The sequence below is a fragment of the Taudactylus pleione genome, unplaced genomic scaffold, assembly GCF_031769625.1.
Source record: "Taudactylus pleione unplaced genomic scaffold, aTauple2 ptg000638l, whole genome shotgun sequence".
Classification (NCBI taxonomy): Eukaryota; Metazoa; Chordata; class Amphibia; order Anura; family Myobatrachidae; genus Taudactylus; species Taudactylus pleione.
Genome location: NW_028285040.1, coordinates 2,505,074 through 2,517,411, shown reverse-complemented (window position 1 = coordinate 2,517,411; position 12,338 = coordinate 2,505,074). Strand labels below are relative to the sequence as shown.

Here is a 12,338-nt window from a genome sequence, read left to right as displayed (position 1 = left end):
TTATTGTAGAACGCAGCTTTTAGAGACTCTAGATGCCTATATCGACTGTAATGATAACCCTGATACCTCAAATCTTACCATATGGGAGGCGCATAAATGTGTCCTTAGGGGAAAATGCATCCAACTAGGCTCTTTTTTAAAGAAACAACGTCTCGGCCAAATAGATTCCCTTTTACAGAAAATTCATAAATTGGAATCTCTTCATAAATCCTCTCTATCCCCTGATGTTCTAATAGAATTAACTCAAACTCGCTCTGCCCTAAACAAACTTTTATTGGAAAAAGTTAGATACTCCTTTCGGAAATGTAGGAGTCAATATTTTCACTGGGGTAATAAACCCGGGAAAATGTTGGCGCGTGCTCTCAGAACCCAAAGGGTGCGCTCTTTTATCTCCTCGATTAAAGATAGAGGGGGGCAGACCCTTCATGACACCACTTCAATTGCGGAAGCCTTCTGTTCGTATTATTCTTCGCTTTATAACTTACCAGTTTCCGCGGCTTTCCCCAATGTGGGCGGGAAACACCGAGCTATCGACACTTATCTCTCCAGAGTTAGTTTTCCCAAACTTGACACCTTGGTCAGAGATGAATTAGAAACACCCTTCTCCTTACAGGAATTGGAAGAAGTCATCAAGTCTACCCCTTCTGGTAAGAGCCCTGGCCCTGATGGCTTTACCATTAATTACTATAAGGCCTTCCGGGACAAACTAGCCCCCATCCTCCTGAAAGCTTTTAACAATATCTCCGATACCTCACCCTTCTCTAAACAATCCATGGAAGCCCATATCACAGTAATCCCTAAAGAGGGTAAGGACCCTTCTCTCTGTCCCAGTTATCGTCCAATTTCCCTTCTGAACGTCGATGTCAAACTATTCGCAAAGCTTCTCGCAAACAGACTAAAACACTCCCTGCCTTCCCTCATTCATAGCGATCAGGTGGGGTTTGTCCCGGGACGTGAGGCCAGAGATAACACCTACAAGCTTATAGCTCTTATCCACCATATTTCCTCGACTGATACCCCAGCCATTTTATTATCTACCGACGCCGAGAAGGCGTTCGATCGCGTCGATTGGGACTTTATGACAGGAGTTTTGAGACAATTGGGACTGGGACCTGTTTGTCTTCAACGTATCCTTGCCTTATATAGGTCTCCATCTGCGAGAATTAGAATTAACGGCTCCCTTTCAAATTCTTTCCCCATAACAAATGGAACGAGACAGGGCTGCCCATTATCTCCTATGATTTTTGTTCTTTGTATGGAGGCCCTGGCACGTTCCATTCGCCTAAACCCTGACATATCGGGTTTCAAAGTGGGTAAGGAGGAATATAAACTAGCTTTATTTGCCGACGACTTATTGGCCACAATCACGAACCCTATAATTTCACTTCCGAATTTAGTAGAAGAGTTTAAGTCCTTTGGGGACCTTTCTAACTTTAAAATCAACTACTCAAAGTCTGTTGCATTAAATATCACTGCTCCCTCCCAGATGGTAGCTGGTCTCAAATCATCATTCCCCTTCGCTTGGCATACCACCCATTTAAAATATCTTGGGGTTACTTTAACTAGAAACCTTACCCACCTATTTGAATCAAATTTTGTCCCTCTATTGGCCAAACTCCGCTCTGATTTGCAGCTGTGGAAGACTAAATCCTTTTCGTGGTTTGGAAGATTAGGCGTGTTAAAGATGAACTTCTTACCTAGGATCCTATATCTCCTACAGACTCTCCCAATCAAATTGTCACCTAAGTGGTTATTAGATGTCCAAACTCTAATTAGAGACTTCATTTGGAAGGGAAATAGACCCCGTTTGAGGTTGGATCTTATGTCCTGGCACAAGAATAGAGGCGGTATTTCCCTTCCAAATATTAAAAGATACCATCAAGCATGCCTCTTACACCGCATTTTAGAATGGACTAGATCTGACTCCCCTAAACAATGGATATACATAGAGCAACAAGCACTTGAGATCCCCTTGTCGATAGTTCCGTGGCTTCCCGCTCTCCCCAATCTCGCGCACCCCACTATTGGCCCCACGTTGTCCTGTTGGAGGTTCATGAGGAGATCCCCATCGGTGTCCGCTCCTAATTCCCCTCTGACAGCGTTCCTCTTTAATGATAGTTTCCCTCCAGGGACGGACCATATTAACTTCCAGTCTTGGTTGCGGGCAGGTCTTTTCAGGGTTGGGCAGTTGGTTAGTGATGATGGTGTGCTATCTTTTGAGGGGGTGTGTGAGAGATGGAGGTTGCGGGCTAGTGAGTATTGGCGTTATTACCAGGTTCGTCATTTTTTACGCTCCTTGGGGACACCCCAGAATTTGAATAGGATTTATACTCCTTTTGAACAGCTATGCGTAAGTCCCTCTCCCCCCACTCATACTATTCAATTGCTCTATAGCTCTCTTTCTACAGATGCTGGCATCTCTCTCCCTAGCTTTACTGAGCGGTGGAACCGTGACCTTGGTTCCAGTCTGGATGAAATTCAATGGAGAAAGATATTTGCACTAGCACACGCTTGCTCCAAGAGTACCTCTGTTGTTGAGACCCAGTATAAGCTCATCTCGAGATGGTACAGATGCCCAGATACTCTTTCTAAAATGGGGATTGGGGTGCCCAATGTATGTTGGCGCTGCTTAAATGCCCCGGGTAACCCTTTTCATATCTGGTGGCAATGCCCACTCCTTCAGCCCTATTGGTCAGAAGTTATTCGCCTTTCAACCATAATTCTGGGTGAGCCGGTTCCCACGGATCCCGTTTTGGTTATTCCATCTGTCGTCCGGGACCCTCTCGAGGTATAAAAGGTCTTTATTATGTAATTTGAATAACGCAGCAAAGGCTGTTATCCCAGTGAGATGGCGCTCCTCCTCTCCTCCTGTGGTGACTGACTGGTTCACGAGAATAGATTTATATATGGAGATGGACGACTTGATGACTTCCGCAGATGGCGATTATGAATCCTTTAGGGATACCTGGTCTCGCTGGATGAGTTTTAAGGATTCTGTATCTTATAAAACCATTCTCTCTAGCCGATCTACACTCGTGTAAGGTATACCTATTTCCCTGCCTGGACCCATTGTGACCCAGTGGAGCTGCTATATATATTTATATATATATTAGTATATATTAATATTAAATTTCCCGTGGCTTTGTTTTTGATCTATATTCTAATTATGCAGCAATTCTCTCTCTTTCCCCTCTCCACCCCTCATTATTTTGTCTCTTCCCTAACTGTTTGATGTTGTTTTTGTTTTGCTTTTTTATTATTTTGATTATAAAGGTTTTTTATATTTTGATTAGGAAATGTTATGGTTTTTGTTTTTTTTTGGATCTGATCGAGGCCTAATTTTTGCAAGGTCACTTTGAAATATCGATTTTGAAATGGTTCTCTTTCTGTAATAATCTGCTATTTTCTAATAAAATAATTTGCTATAAAACACATATTATTTTAGTGAATATACCAAATAAATGCCAAGAACCAGAATAGAAAACTCCAAAATGTACAGCTAAAGGTAGCATTAGTACATACATGTTGCAACTTACACACATGTGCCCAAAATTGGGAAGACTGTAAAATGGCCTTCATATACTGTAGAATATGGTAAACACTTGACCCTGGTGCAGATGTTGCTGGGGGGTTAATGGCATTAATAGCTTAGAGCAGTGGTTCCCAAACTCAATCCTCAAGGTACCCTAAAAGTTCAGGTCTTAAGGATATCCATGTTTAACCACAGGTCACTTAATTAGTACCACAGTCTGTTTGATTATACCATCTGGGCACAACAATGGATATACTTAAAACCTGGACTGTTAGGGTGCCTTGAGGACCAAGTTTGGGAAACTCTGGCTTAGGGTGAATTGGGAGAGTCTTGTGCTGGGACTGGAAATCACAAACATAGGTCAGAGAGGTGCTATATGTCACTGTGTAACACCGCAGGTCAGGGGGCTAAACTAAAGAGAGATCATTGATCAGTCTGCCTGTTTTTTATGCGAGTACAGTGATATCTTCAGAATCCACACTAGGGACAAGAAACAAAATGGATATTTTACAAAATTATCTAAGCAAACATATTAAAAACAGCTTTCATTGTTCCTGCAGTGCGGTGCCTGAATTCATGAATTCTGTTGATGATGCTGACAGTTATCCTTTATTACCTAACATTTACATTAGTGCAGTTCTCAATCTGCGAGCTCCGTGCAGGCCCAACAACAGGAGGGGACTAAGGGGACACCCGTACCGGGCCCCGAAGAACAGAGGGATCCGGAGGACCAGACAGGCACAATATGGGGCCGCGGACGCTGTTCCAGGCTGTTGGCCCCATAGCAGCCACCCAGCCCCAAGTCCCTTGAAGTCTGGCCCGGGCAGCGCTGGGCTGTTACAGGTGGCTCAGCTGCGGCCCGGGCCTGACCTTTAAGAAATGCGTCAGCGTGACGTCATAGGTCACATCGCCGCACGTCAGGCAAAAGCTGCGGTGTGGAGGGGATGGTAGAAAAATAGGTGGCTGCGGAAGGGGAAGATGATGGGAGTGGGAAGTGGATATGGAAGGTGAAGAGGGCATAGGAAGCTGATAGGGACTGGGGGCAGAGGAGGTGATGGGGGCTGGAGGTAGAAGGTGACATGGGCTGGGGGTAGAGGAAGGTGAGGGGGGCTGGGGGCAGAAGGTGACATTGGCTGGGGCAGAAGTAGGTGATGGGGGCTGGGGATAGAGGAAGATGAAGGTGCAGAGGAAGGTGATGGGGACTGGGGGCCGAAGGTGACATGGGCTGGAGGCAGAAGGCGACATGGGCTGGGGCAAAGGAAGGTGAAGGGGGCTGGGGGCAAAAGGTGACATGGTCTGGGACAGAGGAAGGTGATGGGGCTGAGGACAGGAAGGTGATGGGCTGGGGGCAGAGAAAGGTGATGGGGGCTTCTGGGCTGAGGATGGTGATGAGAGGCTGAATTTGAGGAAGGTGATGAGGGATTGAGAATGGCTGGATGCAGACACCATCTCTCCTACACCTGAGGAATCCACAGAACTGTCATCAAGAAGACCTTGCAAGAGACAGCAGACAAGAACTACAGCCTGCATTATCAGTGACAGAGAGACGGTGTGGTAAGTCATAGTGAATTTTTACTTTATTTAAAGGCTGGCATATCCTCCAGTTAACATTCTCATGCTTCACATATCACACATGCAGGGGAGGGATGTGCGGGATCGGGGTGGTGGTGAGAAGGTGGGGGCCCCCAGAGATATTACTGTACCAGGCCCCGAGATTTCTGTTGCCACCCGTGGCTCCGTGTGAGCCACAGATTTGAAGCAGAGGTCGCAAGGTGGCTGCCAACCTGCAGATGATAATATTCTTATGGCGATGGCATTCTGAAGTATGCTCCATTACTGATTAACTACAGGTCTTCCAGCGTACATTGGAGAATTACATGCAGTAAAGGTAATAGAAAGCAAATAATGGGGACATACTCTAGAATGGAACAGGAAATGATAGGCAAGTTGACTGGGTGAATGTTTAGCTAAAAAAATTCTATTTATTTATCTATCTATGATTTATCCCCCAAATTATGTTTTGGGGATAAACAAATGCATTAAAGCTCATAACTAGCAAACAGGCGAGTATTGGATTTTATATATGTTTAGTTTTGCATATTTGGGGGCATCAGAATGAGAAATGTTGATAACCCGTGTTACAGCAATAGGTAAACCTTAACTCACTTTGTAGTGATAAATCAACTCTCATCATGAGATATCAAAGATTGATTCAGCTATGTTTACTTATGTTAAATTGAATTGTTTAAATAGATATGAGTACAAACCTGTCTAAGCTCATTACTGCTTGTTAATCTGAACTTTTCCCCTGCAGCATGGTGCGCCTCTCGTTCCAGTTCTTTAAGATGAATCTGTAATATAAGTGATGCAATCGTTCTAGCTTTGCTGTAGCCACAGATGCCCAGAAACCCTCGCCCTCTATATTCTTATTCAGTAAATGTTGTAATACAGCTCTCTCAGCCCAGTCCCTTCACTTTGTAAACCAACTCCTGTAAAATAATACAGTGGTTCTCAAACTCGGTTCTCAGGACCCCACACAGGTCAGGTTTTCCAGGTCAACCAGAAGAGGCACAGGTGTAGTCATTACTAACTGACACATTGAAAAAAACCACAGGTGGAGCTAATTATTTAACTTGTGATTCTGTGAGGAGACCTGGAAAACCTGCACTGTTTGGGGACCTGAGGACCGAGTTTGAGAACCTGTGATTTAGAACCATTTAAAAAAATAATAATTAAGAAACAGTAAAAATATATTATGTAATAAAGATAAGAGAAAGGAATATATTGGCCAGGAATACACCTTTAGCTTACTAGCCCCTCCTACTGACAGCTATAATCACAGTGCACACAATGCTACAACTATTACACTATGCCGCTATTAAATCTAACAGGTATCAAGTTTACTCTTACAGCATATTGTTCACATTGGGCCTGATTAAGTAAGGATCGCTAATGCAACTACGTACGCAGATTGAGCGATTGTTAGCCATTGCGCATGCATATAAGCCACAATGGGCAGGCGCTGTGATCGCACTGCGATTACTAACGCACAGAGGAAGCCATCGCAGAGTGAGTGACAGGCTGGGAGCGTTTGGGGGTGGTAACGGGGGAGTGGTCATGAAAACGCAGGTGTGCCTTTCCGTTTGAACGCCTTTCCATGGGCGTACATAGATTAGCCACTGCGACTGCATAAGCATCTGGAGTACTTGCTGAATGCAACGAGATCTGCAGTTTCTGCGACTGGTCAGACCTGCTGTAAATGCTGTGTGACTGGCCGATGTGCCTCTATGGTACTGATGTTTATGCAGGTAAGCGATGTCATACGCATGTGAGAAGGCAGCAAGGGGCGTCTTTATGCTGGCTGGGCTTTGGCAGGCATTAGCATATTTTCGCTGCTACCTTCCATTTGAAATTGCAGCTGTGATTGCATTAGCGATCCTTACTGAATCAGACCCATTGTCCTTATAGTTACACAGTATCAATGCCATCCATTTCTAAATTTATAATCTACCTCTACTTAATCCTGCATCCTTCTTGGATTATGTTAAAAGATGAATATACATTATTTGGGCCCCAACCTGCCACACTTCACATTCTTCTGGTCTTTACTTCCAAGTGGTGCAAGCACGAGGTGTGGCTATTAAATAACAAGACTGTACTGTAATAAATAAACCATACTGCATGAGTTAAAAGGGAATGGGAAACCATTGACCTTAGACTATCCCAAAACGGTTTTGCAAATTTCACCCCTCGCACAGATAGTTTGCTGTCACACAGCGTTCAAAAGAAGTTGTGTTTTTCATGTACGTCATAAAGATACTTAGTTCAAAAGTAGAGCAACGTGTTAAATTGAACAATATGCCCACCGAATCTTTTTGTATGCTAACCGAGACTTACGGGGCAGATTGTAAGTCACGTAAAAGGTGGGTTTGAGTGGCAAAAAAGATTTAGTGATGGTCGTGAGGATGCCGATGATGATGAACATCCTGGAAGGCCTTACACATCAAAAACAAAAGAAAATGTGGAACAAATTGTGAAAATTGTTCGAATTGACCGTCGACTCAGCATCCGAATGATATCAGAAATGGTAAACATCGCCAACGAAACTGTTTGGCAAGTTTTGCATCAAGATAGTAACATGACAAAAGTTTGTGCCAAGATGGTTCCAAGGCTTCTCACTGCCAAGCAGAAAGAAAATCGAAAGCAAATTTGTACAGACATTTTGGAACAAATTCAAGCGGATTCACATTTTTTAGATAAAGTTATTGCCAGTGATGAAACATGGACCTTCCAGTACGATCCTGAGACAAAACGCCAGTCCATTCACTGGAAAACACCATCATCACCATCCAGTTTCCATAGGGTTCATGGTGTAAACAGTTATTTGTGCAGAGAATTTTAAATCTTATTTAAAGTATATAATATGTAAATGTATCACCTTTATTGTCCAATAAAAAATGTTTTATATTTATTTATTAAAATGTAAGTACAGATTAGGCATGCTATCATAATTTTCATTTGTTTTTCATTATTAATTACCCCTAGTAGTACCGATGTCTTCTTTAGCTCATCTTCATTTACTTGAATTGTATTGTTTTCCATTACTAGAAATTAAATAAGTACACATGTTATATGTTAAATTATACAACTGTAATGTTCTGGGTTTCTATTATTTGACGAAATAAAACAAGATATTCCAAGGGGGAGTATGCCAGAGCTTAAGATCCTGGCAGTCAGAATCCTGACGGCTGCATCCCAACATGGTTAGGATACTAATACCTGCAGGCAAGTACCCTAACCCTTTCTTCCCACTGCCTAAATCTACCCCCCCCCCGCAGCCTAAACCTAACCCTCCCTCCCCGCAGCCTAAACCTAACCCTCCCTCCCCGCAGCCTAAACCTAACCCTCCCTCCCCGCAGCCTAAACCTAACCCTCCCCTAGTGCCTAACTCTAATCTCTAACCCGGATGCCAGGTACACACTAGACGACATGTCGTCGAATCCGGACGCATAGGACAACATATTGGGCACATCGTCTATTGTGTTCCCTCAATTTCGCTGTTGATGCGCACTCCCTCACTTTCGTCAGCGACATCATTAGTAGTAGGACACCCCCGCCGTTGCTGTCGGCATTGGCAAGTGTGTGTATGCACTTGCCAAAGTCGTTACCCCGGCGGGTCCCGTCACTTACGAGGTCGGTACACCCATCGTCTAGTGCACAGGTTCTTAAACTTGGTCCTCAGGAGCCCACACAGTGCATGTTTTCCAGGTGTCTTCACAGAATCAAAAGTGAAAAAATGATAACCATCTGTGGATCTTTTAAAATGTGTCAATACTTACCGTCGGGTTGCCGGCGCTGGGATTCTGACTAGTGTCGGAATTCCGGCGCTGGCACTCTGAGCACTGGCAATCCGACAGCCGGGATATGAACTACATCCAGTCTGGGAAGGTGTGTGTGTGTGTGTGTGTGGCAGATCGGAGCTGGAGGCAGGGAGGTGGGACATTGCAGCAAAGAGGGTGCAGAACAATGATTAGAGAGGGAGCAGGAAAGGGACGGAGCAAGGGGAAAGACTGTGGTACCCGGGATATGAAGGGTCCCTTTACTAGAACAAATTACATTCCTGTTAGCATGCATTAATGCATAACACTAGGTTATGCCACATTCTAAAAAAGAATGTAAATGTATCAAGCAAGTTTGATATATGCTTGATACATTTTGTATTCTCAACAAAATGTATTCTATCAAGTGGCTGGCATCTATTTGTCTTCTACATCTGAACAATTCAAAGGTTGAATTGTTTTTTTATGACCTTGTTCCCACCATCACATTATAAAACTTAGGGATATATTTAGAAAGAGTCGATATTAATCCATTTAAAATCAAACAAAATCGATCAACATCATTGTTGTGTTTCTGGGCCTAAATCACACATTTACTTATACTAAAAAAAAAAAAAAAATCTAAAATTGTCTGTTCGTAATTGTGTGATTGAGCCCCAGAAACACTACATCAATGTTGATAGATTTTTATCAATTTTAAATCGATCAAAATCAATTAAAATCGACCATTGGTAAATATACCCCGAAGTTTGCAATGGTATGGACAACCCACAGCAGATCATTATTTTTATTTTTGTGAAGGAGCATTCAAGAAAAATAAGTTGGGCCAGATCTGAACCCAAAAGCACCACATTTGTCATTTTAGTTATATTTTGCCATATTATTTAGGCATGCTAGCTTCAGCTAAAGAAAAATGCTGCTTTGTCTCAGCCAAAGCTTGTTTTAATAATTAAAAGTAAAAATGTCCACAAAGAGTAATGACAATTCCCTTACCAGCCAGGATAGTGGTAAGTGGGAGCTCTATGGTGCAAAACAAATCCCACAGTTCTTCTGCCTGCAAATAAAGACCTAACTTGTGACAAGTATAGATTGTTTGCAAGATGCTCAAAATGATGTAGAATTAAACAATAACTGAATGCTAACAAAAAGCTTCAGCAAAATACAATTGCCCAAATGTGGCTTTTTATCCTCCCCGACCCCCGATTACATGCTTCTTCTTTATAACATTTTTTAAAAGCTGCAAATTTGTGTTCATCAAAGTCACGATACTGTACTGTGTTGTTACCTAACTGCTCAACTACAATCTAAACTTCTGCTGATAAAGTTATGATGGAAATACAGTAGCATCAAACCTAGGTTTGTAGTTTTTGAAAATGTAATTAAGCTTTATTGTTTTATGTTTAAGATTTAAAAGCTTCCTCTCCTGTGCCAGGCATTTCAATTGCTTGAGAGGAATGTTTGCAAACTGTGAATGCTTATAGGACTCTAGAATTACTAGTGCTTTTGTTTACTAGGTGATATAAATCCAAAAGAGAGCTATAAAAGTCCTCCGGTTCTTCCATGGCTGGTTTAGAATCACCAAGGTTTCCCATCTTAATTACCTTTTTATATATATTATATTGTAGTGGTGGATTTCCCATTGATACGCAATGAAACTCCATGAAAAAAAAATGGACAGATTTCTTATCTAGATGAACAACCAGCACCAGTGCTGTAGCCTGGATTGGTAACTGCTAAGGCAGGGGACCCCCTGCAATAGCAGCAACTAGCACCAGGTTTGCCGGACTGGGCTGGTCATACTGTAAAAGGGAGAACTGTAGAGTGGCATACTTGCCTACCCTCCTGTAATGGTCAGGAGGCTCCTGGCCACCTGGAAAGGTGGACAAGTCTCCCACCTTTGCAAAAAATGTGCAAGCCTCTCATCCTGCCATGGGTTCTAACAAGATAAAAGTGTATAGTACACATACTTGCCGACTATCTGGCTGCTTCTTCCGGGAGGGAGCAGCCAGAATGGCAGGGCAGGGGGCATGGCCGGCAAAAAAGGCGGCATGGCCGGTAGGGCAGATGTCATTTGCGGGTGTGATGGGGGCATCATTTTGGCCCCACCCCCGCTACACAGTGCCAATAAAACTGGCATTGTGAAGCAGGGGGCGGGGCCAACATAACGCGATTCAGCGTGAATCGCATTACCGCCCCCTGTGGGGGTTTAACAGGTATTCGCAGGGGGCGGCGGCAGTCGGGAGGCTTGTCTTGTACAACATATATAAACTAAGTACTGTTGTGAATTACAATTACCAGCAAACCTTGGCAGACCTTGAATAATTGAACATGCCAGTGCAGAGGCCTCATGTATAATTTTCAGCTGCTTTGCTGTGAGATTTGGAAGCCCAGGGAATCGCTCCTTCTCCCAGTTCTCTCTCTTTTCATAGATTCTACTGATCCCTCCTTTGCCTCTTTTACTCAGACATGGTTAAAGCCTAAAGTGGTCTCTGGTTAATCACATTAACCTTCGGATACCCAAAATGGGGTCAAAGATGACCCCAAACATAGATTTTTATATGAATACTGAATAATATTTTAGATAATCATTGATAATTTTTCTATTTTACTTTTAGTCAATTAGTAATGCTATTGTGAATTTAGATCTAAAAAAATAATAACCCAATTAATTGTAAAAATTAATTTGTGTAGTTGGGTCAAATCTGAGCCCATTTTGGGATGCTGTGTCATGACTTGCATCGGTGCGAATATTATTTCTTTCTCTAGGTCTTTCAGTTAGCGCAGCATGTAAAAGGCGGGGTTACCTCCTTCCCTTTTTTGCAGCCTGCACCACATTGTAATGGTCAGTGGTGACACGTGCCAATGCATCACATAAACTTGTGGAGTGTCTAATAAATCATTGATTTCACATGTTTATTTCAAAGTTCCTTGCGTAATGTTGAGATTTTTTACCCAAAAAGAGTTGGAGGAAAAAGAAGAAAATGTGGAAGATGGCCTTCGTGATTTTCATGAATTGCTTTGACATTGGAGCAATAAATGCTTATATTTTATATTGCATCAAGAATCCCGATTATCAGCAGAAGAAAATATGCTCAAGATGATTATTCCTGAAAGAACTGGGTCTTCAGTTGATCCGTCTTCTGGTGCAGCGACGTGTTGAGAAAGGAATTACTGGGTCCAGAAAAGTATTCAACTTGCTATAAAAACTGTCATCAATGTCGAAGATGTTAGTAAAGTATCTCAACATAGACATGATGTGAAACGAGGACCCAAGGGAGAACGACAGAAAAAATTCCGACAGATGTGAGGAATGTGACTTCTTTTTCTGTAAGGACCATATAAAATAGAGATTCATAAGCGATATCGTGACTGCAACAAGTGAATTTAGTTCATTGTAAACCACGCTCACTTACAAACTATTACAAGTAAATTTTGATTTAATTGTCTGTGAAATGTGTGAATTGTAT

At 42.7% G+C, this 12,338-nt stretch overlaps 1 protein-coding gene across 1 annotated transcript in view; it reads right to left on the bottom strand.

The window, feature by feature from the left end:
* The window catches only part of POLN (DNA polymerase nu), a 208,292-nt gene that overhangs the window by 123,482 nt on the left and 72,472 nt on the right, over positions 1-12,338 (bottom strand). Inside the window, exons 11-13 of the mRNA XM_088454950.1 lie at positions 9,865-9,925; positions 8,072-8,136; positions 5,800-5,883 (exon numbers count right to left, since the gene is read on the bottom strand). Of these exons, the coding sequence (XP_088311076.1) occupies positions 5,800-5,883; positions 8,072-8,136; positions 9,865-9,925 (210 nt within the window). The remainder of the gene's footprint in view (positions 1-5,799; positions 5,884-8,071; positions 8,137-9,864; positions 9,926-12,338) is intronic.